We start from the raw sequence: 22,667 nt of genomic DNA on the forward strand, positions 1-22,667 counted from the left end.
CTTACAGAGGAACCATATTCTTAGCAGACATAGCTTTCAGGAGGCACAGTATCCATGGAAACATCCAATTACCTGACACAGAAAAACAATTTTAGAGCAAGAGGTACTATGCCGACACTAAGTAAGAACTAATTTGTAACTCAGCTTTTTGACAGATATGTGATTACTGTATGTCGCTTGCTGCTAAATGGTACACTTTGCATATCAAAGACTGAAGATGACTTGCATTAAATACATGTCCTTTCAGACGCAGGATCTGTGTCTGAAAAGTGTCCATTTCAATAAGACACCCTAACCCTTGTGGATGACCCTTGACTTAGATTGATGGTGTTATGTTGCTTTAGCTTCGTGAAGACCCCAGAGGAGGCCAGGGAGAGGGAAATTAGGGCAGATCTGCATTATGTAAGCTTGAAGAGATGTGTCAGGCAGTGTGAAGATGGCATATGACTGTAAGCATTCACCAAAAGGAAAACCTTTACTATCTGCTCACATCAGGCAAGCAAACACAGCAGAAATACCACTGACTCAAGCCTCCCTGATACACCTCTATTTCTTTCATAGTAGAGAGCAAAATAGAATCTCACATCTGGCGACATATGTATGGCTTCCAGTTGTTGGTCTCAGACTATGTTTCTGTCCCTGAAGCTTTTTCAGTCTTCTGTTTCTCTATGCAGCTCTGCACCGATTCTCTCACTCTCACTTTATGTGTGTGAGTGTTTGAATGTGTGTGTCTGGATGCATAAATTATTGACTCAGAGTGTATTCATGCTTCCCTCAAGGACTTCAGCCAGCCAACGCGGAAATACCTTTACCCACTCTTTTCCGTCTTTCAACATTTTTTGTTTCAAAAACCTTCACAAAACTCACAAGCAAAGAAAGGTCCTCAGTAATAATTAATGTGCTACATCTTGAACATAAACTGCCATTTATCTATGTCCAGTGTGCTTGTAAATAATGTACGTCGGGGTTGCCCATTGTTTTAGATTGATTTGAAGGGAAATTGCTGCAGGGATGGAGTGGTATTCCCAATCCTAGAGAGGAGGATTTGGAATTGGGATCCGCTAAACTTTGCCAAAATATCTGCAACAACTGGAAACAGTATGTGTGAGACGCACTAATATTTATGAGGGCTTATCCAGGCTTATGACTGCCAACCTGAGAAAAGTGACAAAATCCTTCTTCATCCTCCCGTTTAGTACTCTACACTAAACATGAGAATGATATTTCACATCAAGCAAAGAGAAAAGCTTTTGAAAAAATCTAAATAAAATGTTGTGTTGTGAATACAGTGAATTAATGTTTATAAGAGGCTTTCATAGCTCTTGAGTGCTCCATATTATAAATGCTAGACTGTTGGCTGTATGCATTACATCATTCTCTGAGATTCCCTGACTGTATCCAGACAAAATTACTAATATTCCGCAGTTCTGAATATCATGTTTTCCCTCCCTCAGTCACAAGCATACTGTGCAGCTCATGCTGCCCTGCAGAGTCGCTCATCTCGCATTAACCTCTGTCCATGCCCAATACCCATACTCTTTTTTATCAGCCCCTTTTTCCTCATGGCTCTTCAGCACATCAAGGGCGCGTCCTTCTCTGTATCTTGGCCTGAAGTGTCACTATAGCTGCTAGAACAGACCGGCATGCTTGTTGGCCTGTAATTTATAGTGACAACAAACAGGCCCAGATGGACAACATAACGCATTTGTGAATATGTTATAAAATAAGTCTTTTTATCAAAACATGGTCTCTTGGCGGATTTATTTATAAACACAGCACACCAGCACGATCCACTACAGCAACGTCTCCTCCTGATTTGAAAAAGATGTGACCTGAAAGGGCCCTGTTTGTGTTTCCTCATTCAGTTGAGAGAGAGGAGAGACACAAATCTCACAATGTAAAAGCAGCCCTGCCTGAACAATAATGGTGTACTCAAGACAAGAGACAGTCACAAAGAGCATGATTTTCTACAGAGGCAATGGCAACTGACAATTTGAACAAAACTGTAGGGCAGGATTTTACATTTATATCTAAAGTCTAGTCATCTTTAATATATTTTCACAGCCAAAACAAATTCTAGTCATATTTTGTACTATTTCACACATACATTTTTACCTTGGAAGTCTCATAATTCCAGTTTTTCACACAAAATAAATCTGGCCTCCTTGTAAAGCTGTTGAATCAAGTGCTGTGATGTATGAGTGGACTATTACAGATTGCCCATGTACTGTGGCAGCCTGAATTTAAATGTAGCTTCTGCTGCACTGTTGCACATTTCCGTCTTCTGGCCATCTCATAAAACCATACTGACAACTGGAGGAAGGCGGCTAACCACTCATCTGCTAATGTTCAAATGTTCAGCTTGTTCTCACAAGTAGCAGTAAATATGATCATACCTTTCTATAGTTGGTGAGGGAAATTATAACAATTATTCCCCTAACACATTTCCTATTGGGTATTTCTTTAAGAGAAACACCTAAAGTGACATTGCAAATATCTAATTTGTAATAACATACTAAATTGAGTTCATGTAATATCACTTCAGTCCTATATTCCCTCTAATAACCAACAATGAATGTCAGTGGAAGTGATAACAGCGAGAAAAAGGTGCAGGGTAACAAGTGTAAGGGTAAACTACTATATCAAGCAGGCAAGGATTTATTTATATAGCACATTTCATTCAGGTGGAAGCAGAAAGCATGAGTTACCACTAAGACTATGTGGCTAGTGTGAAGATAAAACATTAAACATAAATAAACACAAATGAAAACAAACATATGAATGATACATATGAATTAAAAACCATTTAAAATTAAAAAATAATTAAGACCAACAACTGATCAGTAAAAATTAATAAGACATGCAAATTAAAACTTAAAAAAGTATGAATAAAATAAGATTTAAAAAAAATATAAATATATAATGATATAAATAATAAGACATGTAAGTTAAAACCAATAAAAGGTATAAAAACAAAATGAAATGTAAGTTAAGACCAGCAAACCAGACTACTGAAAGGCGCAGCTAAAAATAATGTAATCAGTTCAGTTTTAAAAGAAAATAGCATTGAAGCACCCATTGGCACGATACTGTGGGTGGTTCGGGGGGCCGATCACCCACGTGCGCAATCTGCAATTGGGGCCAAATTTATTTTTGTGGGCTGCATAACGTGGAAGTAACCCAGAAGCCAGAAACTTTTTCTGCGTATGCGCCAGGCGAGCAATTCCTATATAACTGAATGGGCGCCATTTTTAGATCCAGGATCCAGGTCTTATAATACATCCATGCAGCAGAGCCTGAGGGGCTCTGGCTGTCAGCCCCCTGCCTCTACCTGTTACCACCAATCACAGAGCGCCCCTTCCAATTAATCCAATTTAGCATTTACCACACTCAACACTCCACCTGACCCAGCACCCAGTGCGCGTGCACTGCATAGCGGGGTCAAGCGAATTGCCAAAGTAGGACAAGGCTGGCTAGAAACTTGCTTCGACCAAAGAGACTTTGCTTGAACAAAATTTACTAATTTGTGATCAGAAAACCACAAAAACAGCAAGTGAAACTACTAACAGCCACAAAGATAACAACAAATGCAGCAGCAAAGATGGACAAGAGAAGGGACTGACTTTTCAAGCTAGCTGGAAAACAACATTCCCTTGATAGCCTATAACATCACAAAAAACAAGGTATTTTGTGAGGCTTGCACCACAGAGAAAGACATGGGTGCCCCACTTCCTTTAACAAAGCACGATCAAGAATCTTTGAAAGCTTTTGCACGTTTTCGTACGGAGTTTTCATGATGGTGAACCTGGATGTAAATTCCAAAAGCGCACGCCTGCATGGAGTAACACTTTCCCCATGAAAAAGTACAATCATTGGTGAGTAAAAACAAATCAAATCTTAATATTCAGTAGCTACGTGGGCTTATGTGTCTGTATTTTACTGCGTGGGCTTGTATGCTTTCTTTTTGTGTAACAGTATTGTGTTGGATTGTGCACTTAGTCTATGATTTATATTCATGTGAGCCTCTTTACTAAATAATCTTGGTGAATATTACTTTACTTGGATTTCATGTCTTGTATCGACTTTTCATCTCCAATCAGTCTGTGTTTAAGTTTGACAATTGTCACTGTTTATTTCCAGTGCTAAAATACATAGGCTACATTTGACTACCTTTTCCAAATCAGTATAGTTACAAGTAATTTAGGTGACGGTTTTCTCAGAATGTTTATTTTGGGCATGAGGGTGGGACAGCACCCACCAACAGTGTGACATTGTGTTTTTGAATAAGTTGGCCCAGAGGCAACATGTGCAAATTAAACAGTAATGGGCCTAGAATCTACCCCTGGGGAACACCACATACAATGGTAAAATGTTTTTCGGAGCTAGAATTATAGGACAAAAACATCTGTTTCATTTTGTAATTTCTGAAGCATTTTTTTTATTAGTTCATAAATGTCAAGATTATCTTTGGGTTTTAAAATCACTTTTTTCTGTATTTTGTCATTGCTGAAGTTCCTGTGGACAGACTTGTGGAAAAGACTTCTGCAGACTGCAGTGCCTTGAATTTGTTTGGTAATACTATCTGAAAACCTAAATCATAACCCTCTGAAAGGAAGCGAGCACACTGCAGTAAATACCAGCTGGCGCCAAGGCCTCTTATCTAACTATTGTGCTCAAAGGTACAGTACATAGCTGTAGAAGTGTGCTCAAAAGTTACATGGATTGTGAGTGCAGTGCACCTTTGATGTGAGAAACTGCTTCACTTTGTTGTCTTCATTTGGTATCATTTTCTATTTTGATTTTCAATTCAGCAACAGTATTTCAAGTTTTTTTTGGAGAATCATATAAATTGTTCATTTCCTCATGGTGTCTTGTCATGTTTGAATACAGCTAAACCAAACCACATTTAGACACTATTACTGAAAGCCATACACACGTTAAACTGAAATGTAACACCGACTGAACTGATGAGGATTTGGTATGTTGCTCAAGGACACTGCAGTAGAATAAACACTTGGGGTGACAGAAAAACCTACTGTGACCCTCATCACCACGCACGCTGTTGGCATCCGGTTCAGTAACTTAACAGCACAGGACACAGTTTAAAAAAAAAACTGCAACATAAACCCTGACATGTTGGACACAGGCTATTGTCCACTTAAATCATTGTTATCTTTAAGATGTCTTATAAAAGAAAATGCAAATACCTGCTAGTTATCCTTGCATTTTTGCATTTTTTTCTTTTTCTTATTCATGTGTTGCTGTTCATAAGCCATTCTTACTTAACTTCACTTGGGATAAATTATAAAGTAACGTAGGCACCACTATAAAATCAAGTGTAGCAGCAGTTTTGTTGGTCATCCTTTTTTCCAGTGCATCGTAGAACACTCAGAGAGATATTTATGTACTCAGCATTGTCCACAAACACTAAAAGAAAAACTTTCCTCTCTGGCGGTTCGCGGCTGGTCAGGCACTATTATGTTTAAACTTGAAGAGAACTTTTTAAGCAGTGTATAGTTCAAGGCACAACAGGACTCTCATGTCATCAACTCTCGTGACAGGCTCAGGGTGTGCTGTGGTTCCTGAAAGCACTTTTCCGTGTTTCTGTCTCTCTTCGCTTTGAGAATGCTTGTGGGATTTACAGCAAGCTACAATGGATCCAGACAGATGGCAAGGTGGGGGTGTTGGGTAACCATCTCCTGAACCCCAGGGAGGACTGCCATATACAAGCTGTCAGACAAATGTCTTCACCCTGACTTTTTTTTGTTATAATATAATGAGACTGGGACTTTGACATTCATTTTCACAATTGTTCAGACATCCAAGAGAACTGTGAATACTGTGTTAATTTCAAATTGTTGGGCCTTGTTAAGAAGTTTATGCACACACTCCCCTATTAATTATATTGTTGCTGTGCCAACAGCATCTTCATATCCTTTATGAATGCATCAGGGTAACAAGGCCATCAGGAATTTCCATAAAATGAAGTAGCAAATAGGTCATGAATATCATTAATATTCAAAAAGCAGCACATCAAAGAGTGGTAAGCCAATGCCTCAGCATTAACTACATTTGACCATTCATATCTTTCCTCATTAACTACACTGGGAAGCGTTATTTGCTGATGGCTGTGTACTGTACACTGGTGGCAAGTGCATCAAAACAGTTCTTTCAAGTTCCTCAAGTATCATGCAGCTATACAACTCCTAACAAGCCAAAAGACTGAGACGACTCTCTGTCAGAGCTCTGTATGTGTCAGCTCTGGTAATACTGATGAAGCTCATCGCAATTTATGGAAGACGTTACTTCAGTTGTTCTCAGTTGACTGGATAATTGACAGGCTATTGTTGGTCGACTGCCAAGATTTCACAGATTTCCCTAAAGACATGTCAAAATCGTCCAGTCAACCACTTAAAGACTTTTGACAAGGATTGTTTCATTTTTCTACAAACAAAAACTTATGCCTGTAGAGTAATTTGAAAGATGCCAAAACATCATAAAAAAATCAACAAATAGTGGCTTACATATGCCCTGAGTTCTTTTTGAAGTCTGAACCCTCTTTCAGATTGTGCCTACGCCAAAACCTTATTTTAGTTGTCTACTAACTGTCATGTCAATGTGAATCATTGCAAGACTACATTAAAATGAGCATACATTAAGCTGACACAAACAGGACAATTTACCGAACATTTGATATGCAGCGGATAAGCTGTTGAGTCTGTAGATAAAAATATTAGACAGGTAATACACTGGAATATCTACTTGAAATTTGTCATTGGACTTTCAAATTGAAGTGATTCTGAATTTTGTGCATAATGAGTGCATCAGTTTTCATTCACGCTTACAAACAATATTCTCAGTTATATTAAAGGCTGAAGTCCAATCTACAGTATATCTAAATGATGGTGAATTTAACATTTAGAAAACCCTTTTTTTCTATCATGCATTCCTCAAACAAAAGGAATGCTCCAATCAAAAAGAAGGCCAAGCTCGAGTGCAGCGCCACAAATGTAGCTGAGGTTAGCACTAAAAAGCTTCAGAAGGCACTTCAATCCCTGATGAATCCTGAACACAGCTGTATCTGCCTCTGCAGCATCAGCTACAACAGCTCAGGTGACTGCAGGCCTGACACACTCCATACAGATCACTTAACACAACACAATGCTCAGCCGTGCCTACTTGAAAAATAGAATAAATTCCCCTCCTAGTTAAAACATTCCTTTTTTTCCTGATCCACGCAGCTGATGGCTCAATTGTGTGTCTATATGACATAGAGAAAACAAGGTACATGTCATTGTATTTTGTTTATTGTCATAGAAGAATGTGAGCTTACCGCCACAGGCATAGATCCCGGAAAATTCAGTACATTCTTGTGGCGACACACCCAGGTGCAAAGTAAGTGATCACCCCTCTGGAAAGCATGAAAACAGATATTTTCATCCACTTTGTAACACCAGAGCCACCTGCTGCAGCTGAGCTCACCGAGTGTGTGAAAAACCTCCTCTGAGCTGGTTTATGATGAGACTAAATGCAGCTCCTCTGCACCGCTAAACTAATTGCAATAGATTTAAAGTGGTGTTGAAATAAATACAAAGTCTTTAAAACCATATGGTCACAAATCAATCTCCACACTGTTTTACAATATGAAACTCATAAGAATGTAAGCTAAATTATTCAAAGACACTATTTTAGATTTCACAATGTCTGTTAATAATTCATCACATACCCCTGCATATTTGAAAATACCTGAGTTTGTGTGGAGGTTTACATGCATATTTATAGTATCTTTTAATTCAAAATCCTTCTTTTTTTTTGGTTCAGTGTCCTGTTAAATGTCATGCAATAAAATAGTCCAGACCTTTAAAAGATGGTAAACGATTCTAGAAGATTATAAACTCATACCAACAGATTACATCAGATTTCGTCCCCTTTAATCTGAGTGTTGATTTCTATCTTGATGGCTTCTTTTTCCCCACAGGGAGAATTTTCCCATTGGTTATAACACAGTTAAACTCCTCACCTAGCCACTGGCTACTAGATCAAAGCAACATCCATTCACAGGAAAACAGTTAAGCAGGGAAAAGGCTGGTTGCTATAGCAACGTGTATCACTTCTTCTGTGGTATCACACTACAATTTTATTATTAGGACAGGAGCAATATTAACTACATTAATCAACGTAAGCTCTTGCTCATACAACAACACCACCTGCTGTGATGACTGCAGATGGCGGCAGCAGCTTTTGTTTATGGACGTGTGCTTATTTACAGATATCACAGGGAGGATATTTACACCAACAATAAATTTATTTGGCTTTACATTATGGCAAAAACATTTTCCTTATGTTGTGTATATAGTATGGTTCAGATAATTAATCTTTAAACATTAATTTTTTTCATGCATGTATGTACTGTATATATCACATTTACTCTGCATATATGCCCTTCTGCCCTTCCCTTGAGACTGTATTTCTATGGCACAGGAAGATGGCAACATCAAATATTCACACTTGGATTTACCACACTCAGAATAAAAGTGTCCTTGGAAGTCTGACATCTACTGTATAATTAAGTTGTCCGGATTAAAGCAGGACTGGGGTCTAATCAGCAGCAGGATATGTTGATAAGCATTAAGCCACAAAGACAGAAATCATTAAAAACTCCCTCTGATCAGAAGGTGCCATAATGCATCAATTCTCAAGAATGAGGTCAACCACTTTGGGTTTCCATCATTGTCAAATCCATTAAATATGTGGGTTTGACAGCAGCTGTGGAAACCTGCATTGGCTTCGAGTGTGCATACACAGTATAGTGAGGGAACAAAACAACGAAAAAACGTCCTTCATCCTCACAGCGCGTCATTCCTTCATTGATTTATTATTTCTGGGAATGTAAAAGAATACATCCGTGCACTGCAAAACAGATCTGGAATATCAGTTTTCTTAAACACTTGACATTTCTGGGCAACCTAAAATAGCTCTTATTTTTCAATCTGTCATTCGATTCTGCAGATTTCATACTTTTTCTTGTTGTTCCCTGACATTTGTTCTTTCCCTTTCGGTAGATCTTCTTATTTACTGTCCACTTTGGCCTTTTGATAACCGTGCACCAATTTTAAAAGTTCCTTTCAGTCTGACAGCAGCACTTTTGCACCCACTCCAGACGAGAAAAAATACCGTCCTCGCACACAACTCAATCAAAATGGCCATTGGTCTTTATTTGTCATAAGGTGGCTGTGACTCAGAAAGTACAGTATTCCTGTTTGATTTATCTGGGTCTACTCTGTAAGGGAATAACACAGACATTGCAATACACTGTCACTATTTCCACCGCACACCCCCCACTGCCGCGGTCATGAAATGGAAATGTTCTGCATTAATGTGCAGCAGAGCACAATGTTTTGCAGTGTCAAGGCAATGTGAATGTACTGTAAAACTCATCAATGATTTACAAATAGAAGCTGTAACATTGGAAAGATTTTAAATTTCTCCAGCCTTCTCATCAACTGACGTCGGACTGTCGACATCAGCATGCCTCTGCATAATATAATGTAGTAAGGACTAGAATTCATTTACACAAACAGCACCGGTGTAGTGGTTGTAGACATGTGTGTGTGTTTGCTAGTGTGCTGCTTGTGTGTCTGCCTCTGTAACTACTCCCCCTTCACATCTCAATACCTGATCCCTGCGTGTTTGAGATAATGCAATTAATCATTATGCAATCGTTAACACATCACTTTACATTTGTCTACTGGGGTAACTAAGGTCTAATTACAGACTAAAATATGAATTGCCATTAAGCAGAAGGTGGTTTCCCGTGTGCTTGAAAGCCAGAGGACAGGTTTCATCATCCTGTGGTACACAATTAATGGATAATACGTAATACACTTCTTAATTTTATGAGACAAATTATTATTATGCTTTTGCAGTATTTTGTAATTCTATTTCACAGTAAATCCGACTTTTAGACCAAAAAGCTGAAGCTGATAGTGTAGAATAGAGAAAGTGGTTTTACATGAGAGCATCAGAGGCATGTAGGATTAAACTTTCATGGTTGGACGTTTGTTCCAGTTCCTGATGTTGCAATAGCTGCATCACCTCTTTGTGACATTTCTGCTTCTATTTATGATGGCACTAAAAATTGCTCTCATGCATGACATAAATACATTGTTATTTTGTCAACCAGAAGCTCCCCATGTCCTAAAATCTAAAACTCAACATTAAATACAGTCACAAATTGATATTAACCAGGAAGTTAAATGTCTGTTTGCTTGAAGCGCCTCTAGTGTGAAATACAAAAACCAAACAAACAAAAGCAAGATAAACATAAATAAGGTGAATAAAGCCGTTCAGTATTCCATTTTCTGTTCCATTAATATTTCAATATTTGACGGTATATCATTGTATTTGTATATATTTTGTATATCTAATTATATGTGAGCACAGGATAATCATATATGCAGATTTATTGGGAAGAAACCAAACGTATTCCCATGACCTAATTTTATTGATGTACTGTATATTTGTTCTTATAGTAATTTGTGGTAGATTAGTTGTTTCTATTTGTAGTTCTATTTTCTATGTGCCAGAGCTGGATTTAGCTATTTTAAATAGCTGATTAATACAGGAAAGACCAAAAAATATTGTGGTGACTCATTGGACGAGCTTAACATTCAAACATCAACAAATAGTATGGTGGGAAATGTGGAAGTTGACTGGCAGCAAAATTGAAAGAAAATGCCTGAATATATCAATAAAATCTTGTTAATATTTTTAAAGATAAGATTTTCTTTCATAATTCTTGTTTTTCCTTCACATTATCTTACCAAGCTTGAAAACAGATCCTTGTCAGGGCATACAGCCTTATTAATAAATTGTTAATTAGTCTGCTGTTTAATTAGGTTCTCAGCGTGTTTAAAGGACCATCGTGCCATCTGTATCTTTGAGGAAATGACCCAGTGCTCTTGAATAGACTTACAAATTAATTTGAAACCCTGCAAGTGCTCCATGTCCTTATTTAAGAAATTCTGGTGCACTGAGCTTTTGCTAAATGTGTCCAAAATTAGAATATCATTGATCCATCCCAAAAATTCCAACTCCTGTTCTGTCCGTTGCAACCGTAGCCCATCTCATCTTCACTGATCCTGCAGACTAAGCATCCTGAGACCTGATATGTGTCAGACAGAAGTTTCAAAACAGTGACTCAGCTGAGAATGATTAAAAGAGAATACATGAACCCACATAATATGCATGTTTAAGAATAAATCAGTCATCATCTGAAGCTCTAAGCTTGCGAGCTCTCGCTGCTATTCTTGTGTTTTCAGGGTTCAAGGCAACACATCAATAAACTTAACGCTGTATTTTGCTTGTATTAGTTTTAGTGTCTTTCTGCCCATTGTTTTGGCAGCTGTGCTCTATCGCCCAGTACCAAACAGCAGACAAATAAAAACAGTAGCAAGCTGGTGAACATAGTGGCACATTTAGCAGCTAAAGAGCCAGATATTTCCCCCGGGAGTTAGTGGAGACCAATTGTTTGCCAACACATTTGGCCACTTAACTTTATACAGTGATTTTATGTAAATACTAGATTTGAATCCTGGTCGACTTTGTGACCCCTGTGGTTACTGACTGTAATAGCAAGTGTGTGTTAATTATACAGTCATCGAAACCAGCTGTAGCCTATGTGCATCATCGTTTTAATGAAGAAGACAACAATGTTGTCCGTCTCTAATGTGTTAAACATTATGTCCAAATTGTACATCCATCACTTCCTGTGAATTGTGTATTGACAGCCAATTTAAATCCTGCACCAAGCCCAACCCCATCAGTGACAGTGAAATTACAATACTGAAGCAATTACAGTGTGCGGAATTGCTTTCGCTGAAAAAAATTCCAGCCATAAATAGCATCAAAAATTAATTTGACATAAGAAAAAAAATATATATATATTATAACATTATGGCATGTTGTTGCACAGTCTTGCATTAAACCAAAACTGACTTTCAAATGTCTTCCGATATGTCAACTCGAATTCACATGATTATGGAGTATTATCATGATATGACCTCTGTGCGAACGCCAAAGTGGAACTGCGTTACAGTCAATGTGCTGTACACATGTCAGTCTTGCTTTGAGCTGTAATGATCTGTGTGACCAAATGATGAGTTCAGAGGGACAGCAATGCAGTTATACAACACAATGCTGCTTGCACAAGTGTCATCTTGAACTTCTCGCACAGAGAAGGGGGACATATAATGGTAATTAGCTTGACAACACAGAACTGTTGTTTTCCTATACCTTCATTATTTACAGTCTTGCTAAAAATAGTCTCTGCGGTATGAGTGAGGGGATTTTTAATTACAACAACATATGCTTTAATTACTGGAATTTCTCTTTTGCAAATGTTTATTTCTGTTGAACTTTTGAACTGAGTTGCCAAGCTGCATATTATCATTATTACTGTTCTTTATGTTCAACTTTCTCTCATTAATGTGCCTCCTGGTCATGGATCTTTTTATGGGCCAGTTGCTAATGTTTCCATGGATAGCAAACCTAAATCTTTAGCATCTTCTGCTACGTCATGTAAAATGCTGTAAGAGAATATCAGTGCCCCTGGTCCAATGGACATATCCTATATTTCCCTGTCCATGAGAAACTGTACAGCTTGAATAACAGTGCTCGACATTTCCCTCGAACATTGTCTTTATTTTTTTTTAATAACAAGCACAAAAAAATACTATGGTAATAATCAGAATCGAGCCAAATCCACTGTCTCCTAGAGTTGAAAAAGTTTATCCTCTGATAAATGAGAAAACCAAGCAAATCTTGAAATTGGTTAAGTTAATAAAGGTCTATCAATAGCAGCTAAGACAAGTGCTGAATGCAAACACTCCCTATCAGTCGTGTCCCTGCAGCAGTTGGTTTAGCAGAGCGTGTGTGTTTGGAATCTTAAAGGCAGGGATCCAGACACATTATTGAATGCCACTGAAGGGGTCAAAAAGGAAGTGGCACTGGGAGGGAGTGATAAAGAAACCTTCAGGATACTGGCAGCAGTTACTGCCATCACGCTGCGAAATGTGTGATGGGGATCATTTGTCGTATAGTCTCTCCAGAAGAAATCACTTGCATATATGTGGTTAATCCGTACCTGTTCTCCTCACTTGTGACTGTCAGGGGATCCAAGTCGCGCAAGTCTATGAAGTGGATTTTTTCAGTGACAAGTGATAGTAGGGGTGTTGCATCAGCGCTTAAAGAATATGTGACATTAGGATTTGTCTGTTTCATAGAATAACATAAATTAAGGAATTATGGCAGACAGACAGTAGTATCTCTGCGTTGAGATAACTTAAGAAATGTAGATGCAAGCTTAGGCTACATTCAGACTGCGCTGGATTAGCTTCCAGGCTGAGAAAAGCAAAAGAATTGAAATGCAAATAAGACGGGGATTACTGAGAGAGCATTCACTCTACCAGAGCCTCTTCTATTAACTGGTGAAACACTGGTCACATTTGAAAAAAAAAAAACAGTATCCAGGCCTAATGATTATTCTCTCTTTACTTACTTTTTGTTTATGGCAAGTTAATAATGAAATAAATGTCTTGCCATCAGTGAGACGTGAACAAAGAGGAGAACGTTTAGCACCTGCTTGGTAGATTACTCAGACTACAATATAACAAGAGCATAATGATTCAATCTAAGCCGATAATCATTCCCATTACTCCACACGCTCTAATAAACTAGTGCGCTGTGGCAGGCAGTCCCTATTCCCTAAACATGTTTGCCCTTGTTAGCATCAACCTGAAAACATAATAGAGCTGACACAACATCAGTGAGCGAGGTAACGTCTTCCCCCTGTGTGGATAAGGGATTTATTTGGCGATCCGCTGAGTTGCTTTTGAATCCAAAGAAAATGGTGCTAAATGAGAAAGTGAATCATCTTAACTTCAAAAGCATCCTTCCTGCACACTCAGAAGTGTGAAATTTGTAGCTGCAGGCATGGCACTGACTTGAAAGTGCCAAAATATGAATTCTTTTTTTTATAGTTTTTTCAGACCTGGGAAGAAAGGGAGAGGTATTTATTGACTGTTCTCCAGCTCATTAAAATGCACTTACTGTCCTTGAATGTGTTTCTGTGTCTTTTGTTGCAATTTCATTATATTGTTGAAAACCTTAAGTATTAAATTGACAGCATGTGAAATGAATTCTCTTTGACTCTTGACTTTTTTTTTTTTTTTTCACAATTTATCCGAACACAGTGATGTACACCCTGGATTGATATTAATGTGAGTCACATGAAAATGTTCTATATAAATATCAAGGAGTCATGTCGGGACTACAGTATTTCATCATTGTCATTCAGACATGATGTGCACTTTCTTGGGTGCAGGGTGCCCTCTGCTGGTACAATTTAAACACAGCACAACATCCCCCGGTCCATTCACTCTCTTCTCGTTCAGTCTAAACTGCACTTTTTTTGTTTTTCCTGCAGCTTCCTCCAGATCCATTCCCACGCACACTGACAGATGTAGTGCTGACTGAATATGTCTTTCCTACTGCTCTCCTTTCCTCCCTTTATACCACTTGTCTCCCGATCAGGAAGTGACTTAAAGTGAATGAAAGATGGAGACAGAGAAGAAGAGAACTGAGACAATTGTTGCGCCAGAGTAGTGGACTGGGCATTAAAGGTTGTGCCATTAAAAACTTTTCCTGATAGGATTTTCTTGACATTTTTTCAGACAGCGTTTCCTTGTAGGGGGCCTTGAAGCTGCTTGTGTTTCCTGCAGTATCAGGACAGCTGGCGAGATGAAAGCACTAACACTATCAGTTTCTGGGTCACGTAGGAAAGAAGGGCCTAGGGAGGGGAAAGAGAAACATTTTAAGGGGAACACAACACACCTGTAGTCTCCCTAGTGTGTCCTTACCCAAAGCTCTCATCCCAACTTTCTCTTCAGGGAGTAACAAGGATATCCTGCTTACAGATGTTTCCAAACCTGAATATGATAATTTTAAAGCGCAAACGGTTCCTTTTTTTAAGTTTTCCTTTTCTTCAAATTTGGTTCATTGTTATGCATTTGAAAGCATAAAAATAGAACAATGTCCATCATTGTTTTGGTGGGAGGCATCTCAGACCTTGCATTGCATTCACCTGGTAAGTTTTGAGAAAATTAAAACCCCCCCAAAAAAGTCATAACAATACAATTAATCGATTGACAATACACAAACAATGATGTGAATTTGACAGCTCTCTGCAATTATTGTTTTCCTACTATTGTAAGACTTCTTCATGTTTTACAGTCCAGACCAAAAACATTTAGACAGTTACACTTGTTTTCTTCCTCAGGCTTTATGCTCCAGCACATTCCATTTGAAACAAAATAACAGATATTGCATTAAAGTGCTGTGTCTCAGCTTTGAGTAGATTTACCTGAATCTAGAGAAGGACATAGCAAGTTCTATCCCATTGTGAAAGGATTAATTTCCCAGAGTCAGTGGGGCTATGACCAGTCAGCCACTTGGTATACCAAGACATTTTCAGTTTACAGTGTTGCATGTTATATAACATGTTTTGCATTAGCTGTTATTAAAGAAATGTGACAGAGGAATGTACTTAGTGGCATAAATGGTATTTTACGTTTTTATTTTTTGTGAAGCCTTTGATATTTAATTTCTTAACCTTTTGGGCATTTACACGAAAACTAAGGTATTGCAATTAGTGATAGTATTGAATTGAAAAGACTGTTTGTTTTTTTACATTTTTAATAGACTGCCACAGAGCGGTAAGGTTATTTTATAGGTTTTTCAGATACAAAATGATCAATAACAGCTGCCTAGAGCTTTGAAATAGGCCTGCCATTAAAAGCCTTGTGGGATTGTGGAATTACTTTTTTTTTTACTAGTCTTAAATAAAAGGTGTTCCAAATGTATGAGCAAATTTGGTGACCAGTTTTGGCTTAGAACATAAAAAAAAACACACAAAAGATGGCAGTGTGGAACAAAACCCATTTGCCTCAACTAGGGCAGGAATTTAGCTCCCCATTTCCGATGAAGGCTGCAAGAAAAAAGTGATAAGTCTATCTGAGCTTTGTGCTAGGCAAGTTCTGTAATAGGAACAGATGCTGTACTGAAATTATGATCTCTACTGTGGATTTTTGCCTCCCTTTGGTATGAAATTGTGACAGATGATTTTAATCCTTCCTTTGTCAAATTATGTAACAGATTTCACTGTTCAGGAGCAGCCACAATACCAAAAAACAGCTGCTTCATTCAACCTTCACATGAGCTGAAAATTTAGTGACTTTGATGTACAAAGCGGGGCAGCACTCTGATAACACTTGAAAGAGATGCACTGCCCTCTGAGAGGACATCACGCATGAGTGAATGTTATTAAATATCTTCTTCTTTTTTTTTTTTTTTAAACATTGTTTTCTGTTTATTCTAACTCCCGGAAGGTAAAAGCTCATTCTGGCAGGAAGTTTAAATGTAAGTAAATCCATAAAAAGAAACATATTCCAAATGTCTACTGTATGTTCAAGACCTTGACCAGTGTGTTGTTGAATACTTAATTTGTATTCTTTTCACAAAAATACCTTGATATCATACATTTTGACAAAATCCTGAACATGTACAAAAAGTCAATAGCTGGTGGAGATAAAAGACCATCTGTCCACCTCCTCATCAGATATTCTTCTGTGCTTTGCACATAGCTTGCCGAGTTTTCCGTGTTTTCCTTTGGGTTTTGGAGGCCAGACAATCTTTACAGACTTTCAGAGACTTTGCAGTGCAGGTATGTCAGCTTCTCAGTCCTACTTTTCCTCAGTATGGGGAACCACTCATGATAGCCAAGATCTACAACCCTGTAGCCTGCCAGCTTCAACTGCCTCCTCTTCATGACATGCATGCCCAACAACTGCTGTGAATGGCAACAGTAGTGGTTCCTGCTGGAGACTTGGATTGCGAGTTTGACTGTGCCTTTGGCATCTTGTTGGGCTGAACCTGGCTTACTTTGTTTGGTAAGAATTTCTATTATGTCACTTGTCAGTTCAAGCCCTGTATCAAACAGTCTCCCTTCATCACGCTCTACTCTGCGAAGAGATATACACTTAGGAGATGGGGTTGAAGATTCTGTGGTGCTTTTGGTGTTTTTTAGCTGTGCTAAAAGTTCATCAGTTATAGTTACTCCTGTATTTATTCTGCCCCAACCCTGGTTTGAAGTAAAATTGGATGAACTGTTCTCAGGAGATAATGTGGTTTCATGGGATGCTGGGTTGACAGGTATTGGCTGCCCAGTGGAGTCAAAATGTACTTCCAGGTCAATGGAGCGAGTGTGGGGCAGAATCATTCTCTTACATACAAATTGCTCTCCCCCAAGCAGATCTTGCAGAAAAGATTCCGCCTCCTGAACCTCAGGTTTCTGGCACAAATCAGATTGAGCAAACTTCCACAGCAGTTCAGCCATCTCCTCTCTGAGTTCACAGCTTAGCCTCGGGCCGGTCCACTGAGGCAACTCTAGAGACACAGCTCCGTCTAAAGTCAGTAAGTCTTTTTTCAGCTCTAGCTGTGTTGATTTCAGTGCTAATTTCACAAAGTCAGGGCTCAGTGCTAGTGCAAGTAGGTCCTCTGGGAACTGAGAGACAAAGGCCAGGCCTAAAAGACCAGTAAGCAGATGCTCTGGGTATCGTTGGAATTCAGCCTTCCTCAGTCTCAGCGCCTCTGTAAGGCTTGCATAAAAGCTGGGATTCTGAACTGGGAGAAACTGCAATGAACCAAAGGCCCACAGCAGTTTGCTCGAGTCTTTACTCCTGCAGTGTGGCACCAGCGAGGGCATTCTTTCAGCAACAGCAGTGAGGATGTTATCATTGCGATAATGCAGAGCTGAACAGGTCAGTGCCACATGCATCAGGCCAGAGACACCCATCCTGGGGGCCCGTAGAGGAACTTCCTGTGTCATGGCCTCCATCCACACTCTGTGATACAGGTAACTGAAACGCAAGAATTTCAGCACATTCACCATTGCAAAGTCACTCATCTCCTTCACAGAAGCGTGTGCCTTATCAACAATACGAGTCACTGCACTCTCAGATATTGAGGTTTGGGATTTAAAGAGCCCCAAGCATACGACGCCAACCTCCTCAGGGTGCAATTTTTGTAAATGGCACATAAGAAGCCGCTCCACAGGGTGAATCAAGTTCAGTGGGCACTGCCTACCTTCTCCCATTATATACAACAGCTGAACTAGTTCAGGGACCCCCATCTGTCCCAGATACAGATGGACTGAGTCATAGAGGTGCTGCAAGAATTTGGGAACCCCCCTACCAATACAGCGCCACAAATCAGCAGCTAGCAGCAACTGGTGTAAAGTCATCTGGTTGGCCCGGCGGCTCAGCTCGGTCTCATACAGCCCGAGTAGAGTGTGGGCAGAGGGTATATCCAGCCACAGAAATGACTGCAGCACCTCCAGCAGCTGCAAATCAGTAAAAAGACGCAGGTTTTCCACAGAATATCGGAGGAGCATGGTGAAGCATTTGTTACTCCTCACAAACGGCATCTTGTCTGGGTGCAGGCGGCTGAGCTCCACAAGAAACTGAGACACATCAGATGGCTTCATGCTGCCCTTTAAAACAGCCACTTTTTGGAGCAGGTGGAAGGCCTCGTCCCATTCTATAGGGTGAGGCCGCGGGGTGAGGTCCAGAGTCATGAAGGCATACTCAGGCCGACATTTATGGAAGGCACGTGTATCTACTTTAACGTCTGGTGGTATGGGTTTTTTGTGGTACTGTGACACTGATGGCATCTTGGGTTCAGGGTCCTTGTTGAAAGCCAAGTCAAGAAGTGTGTTTTTCGAGCTGGAAAGGTGCCGCGAGCAACTCACACTGTAGTGATTGCTCTGTTGCCAGAAGGAAGGTGCCAGAGAGGAGAGACAACGTTCATCCTCATCATTTTCTGTCTGGTTCCGGGGAGTTGCAGAGTTCCGCACAGAGTGATGATATGAGGACGGGTTGTAATACAGCCTGTAGCCTCCTTGGAAGGAGGCTTCCTGGAGTTGAAATGCACCTTTCTTCCTCTCCTGCTCATCGGTCTCATCCTCTGGTTTGCCATAGACGTGTTGAGCCTGGGTAAAATCCTTTCTCAAGCCTTGGAGGCAGCGCAGCCGGGGTGCCCGTCGACACAGCACACAGGCCGCCATAGATCTGCCACACTAAAGAGACAAAATACATGATTTTAAAAAAGGAGTTACATTGAAAACAAAATTGTTACTTATACATAGGATATATATAACAGATTTACTTAATAAAATGTTCAAACTTTCAATAAAAACATCCTGGTTTCTCAAGTAAATAATGTCTGCCAAGACTGGCTGCTCACACACTCAGCAATTTAAATGAATGATCTTATAGTTAATACATTTATCATAAGACTGGTAAGACTCTGGTATTGACTGCGCAACTTGACATTTTGCTCCTATAAAATCAGTCTTTCCCTCCAATAAGGAGACTGCCAGCACGTTCTTTAGACTAAAAGACACTTTACTTTCAATGAGACCACTATTAATAATGATAATGTATCGTTCATCTCACCCTTACCTCTCCAACATTAACACGAACCGGTTACTGATAGTCAACGCAGTACGAACATGAAAATACCTCATGAGGTTAAGAAGACAGGAAGTATTAAGTCAAAAGACGTGTTATCATTACGCCGGAACTCAAGTATTTCAACCTTCACAATAAAAAAAAACTAACCATTGGTTACTAGACACCGTAACCACTGGTACTAAAACCTGGGTAAGACATCTTGCTGTGTTGTACAGAATTTCAATAATGTATCGGAATACTCAGTGTCACCATTAAGATCTGTCATTAATGATTGAAGTATCGTGTCGGACTTTTATCGCTTTATTCTGACAGGTTGTTATAGCTTCCGTGGTGAGCAGCCATAACTGAACAGAATGTGACCTACGGCAACTGGTTGGGTTCAAACAACAAAGGTAAAAAGAAAAGAATGAAAAAACTACCATTACAACCAATTCACGACTGATCCGCTACATTGTAGCTTACTAGTTCGGTTGAATCAGTTTCTATCCTATATACAACTCACTGGAAAGTCAATTCAAACTCTCTTTTTTCTTTCTTTGCCTTACCAAATAAATGTTTTGACAAGTTTTAAGACTAATTAGATTAATGTCGAAACTAAAACGTAACATTTGAAAATATATATATTTAAAAGAACTTATATGTCCTAATATTATAATTATAAATTGTTAGTTGTTATCTGATAACTATTAGCTATTATACCACAGCAGTACAAGCATGATTATGTAAATATGGTAATGAACTGAATTTTCTGACTACAGACTTTTTGTTAAGAAAATATATCTTTAAGAATAAATGAGTGGGTCAATCAGTTGTACAGTAGGTTGTTTACTGTTATTCTATTGCTTGACTGTTTTTGTATATTTTCTGAAGCTGAATAATATTTGAACATTTCAACTGAGGAAATCCCTTTCAGTTTACCCAACTGTAAAGCATTTGAATTACCTTGTCTGATATTTATTATGAGTTATTTCCTTGTAAACACTTATAATTTCAACAAATCTGTGTTGAAAATGTTTTAGATTTGAGAGAATAAAATGTTATTTTATATCTTTACAAAAATGATTAGAACTTGAAAAGTTATTACAGAAAATAAACACTTAAGAGAACACATTAAAAACATGTCTTAACAACCATGAACAATTAAGTCAGTGAGTAGCTAATGCCTGGATTAATTACCAACCCAAATCACTTGTACAGGGGAATTTCAATTTCAAAGTCAAATAATTTATATATGCTGAATATACTTTAAGTCAGGATCTCTACTATAGAACATTAATATTTCTGGTTTGATACTTTATGTGAATTGATTATTTAGCATAGTACACAAATGTATCAATATTGGATTTTTTTTTACAGCTAATCATAAAAGGTTTAGATGACAATATATCAAAAGTACCTACACCATTTATATTCTCCAGAAATATCATAATCCACCCTCTTTCCTTTGTGTGTGTGATTTAAAAAATTCTATTTACTGTTTCCAACAGCACTGGGAAGCAACAGCTGACGGTGACAGTGATCTTTTTTACTTGTCCCTTTTAGTCCAAGTCTGAATCAGAAATATTTACTTTTTAAAACTGAGTTATGGCTTCTTGCGTTTTGAAACATGGGAATGGAAATAGAAATCTTGCCAAACTTTGCATATATAAAATCTCAGATCGGACTTATATTGCATTTCATTTTATATCTATAATTTTAGAAAAAAAGTAATCTTAATATCAGGTCGGACAAAATACCATTTGTTTAATCTATTGCTAGATGTATATCCCTGTGTCAGGTATTACTTCTCAACTGCAGTTTCCTTCCCATTGGACCAATTAACAGTCTTTAAATAAGAAGTAATTTTTGACGATTTAGATAAAGGCCTAATCTTCACATAACTGATTAATTTAGATTTTGGATGAACATGATTTTGTGTTTCTCAACTAATTTACAATATATTCCTTTTAATGTCTGTGCTTACACAGAAAATACAGAGGTAAACAAAAAGGCTAGTTTAACAGTTTAACAGCATCACAAAAAAATGTTTGAACAGTTCTTTTAAAAGTGTTGTCATCAATGTCATCTCTGCTCCTCAATATACCACTGTTTTACATGGTAAAGTAAAGTGTAACTTTGTGTCACAGAAATGCATCATTGATTTAGAAATTTCCCCTATTTGGAATAACATGTGTTTCATATTATATTGATTGCTATTTACTGTTTCTTTTCATTTATTACATATCTTAACAAAACACATAAATAACTGCTTATACATTTTAAATGCAGCACCTTTTAACACTCTACATCTGTGAGACCAGGAGGGTGATTCCAGATTCTGTGCTTCTATTGTGTGACTTCACACATGACTGAATCTAGGGGTTAAAGGTGAACTAGGCTGACCTATGGTCATAAGACAATTCCCTGCATTTCTACTCTGAGAGGGAACACTTTCAGTGGGAGGAGCATTGGCAGCAGATACTTTAAACCACGTTTTTAACATTTCATTTTATTAGTCTTTGCTATAATCAGTGCCCTTTTCTATCTACATGTTAATCAAGATGTCGACTGAAATTAAATTTCCCACTACATATGTCATACTTTCAACTGCATTTTGTTTCATTAAAAATACCAAAAACAAAAATTTGTGTGGCCTTCAGTTAGAGAGTAGAGTGGTTTTAATGTAACACAAAAACCTGTAACAATAAACCTGCTCTGACTTTGTAATTGTGTTTGACCTTTTTATTGTAAATTTACTAAATAAATATATCTATTTAATGAGAATGTAAGTATGTTTTTGTGTGTACTATTAAATTCACATACACATAATGTATTTGGTTGTTATGAACAGTATATATGAATTGTATTTAATCAGCAATAGAATAACTTTGTACACGATACCTTTTATTACTATAACCTAAAATTTAATCATTTAACCTGGCTTTATGGGTCTGTCCCTTGTAACAGATATAAATATAGGTATTCACAACTTTCTTTCTATTGTAGGAAAGTTAATGGCTTTTATTTAGTTAGCTGTAACTTAATATCACACATAATCAAATGACAAAAACTTTTCAGCAGCATGAAGCGGATTAGACA

At 38.2% G+C, this 22,667-nt stretch overlaps 1 protein-coding gene across 1 annotated transcript; it reads right to left on the bottom strand.

Annotated features, from left to right (window-relative positions):
- Positions 1–15,226: 15,226 nt before the first annotated feature.
- Positions 15,227–19,656, bottom strand: LOC130178102 (FAST kinase domain-containing protein 5, mitochondrial). The gene is made up of 2 exons (XM_056390217.1): positions 19,578–19,656; positions 15,227–19,192 (listed from the first exon to the last, which is right to left on the bottom strand). Exon 2 carries the CDS (start codon positions 19,178–19,180, stop codon positions 16,751–16,753), a length of 2,430 nt encoding a protein of 809 aa, XP_056246192.1. The 5' UTR covers positions 19,181–19,192; positions 19,578–19,656; the 3' UTR covers positions 15,227–16,750.
- Between the last annotated feature and the right edge of the window lie 3,011 nt (positions 19,657–22,667).

Source organism: Seriola aureovittata, chromosome 11, assembly GCF_021018895.1.
Source record: "Seriola aureovittata isolate HTS-2021-v1 ecotype China chromosome 11, ASM2101889v1, whole genome shotgun sequence".
In the NCBI taxonomy this organism is placed as follows: Eukaryota; Metazoa; Chordata; class Actinopteri; order Carangiformes; family Carangidae; genus Seriola; species Seriola aureovittata.

Excerpts from the sequence above, each read along its gene's own strand:
- LOC130178102 (XM_056390217.1), bottom strand. The coding sequence starts at position 19,180 with ATGGCGGCCTGTGTGCTGTGTCGACGGGCACCCCGGCTGCGCTGCCTC.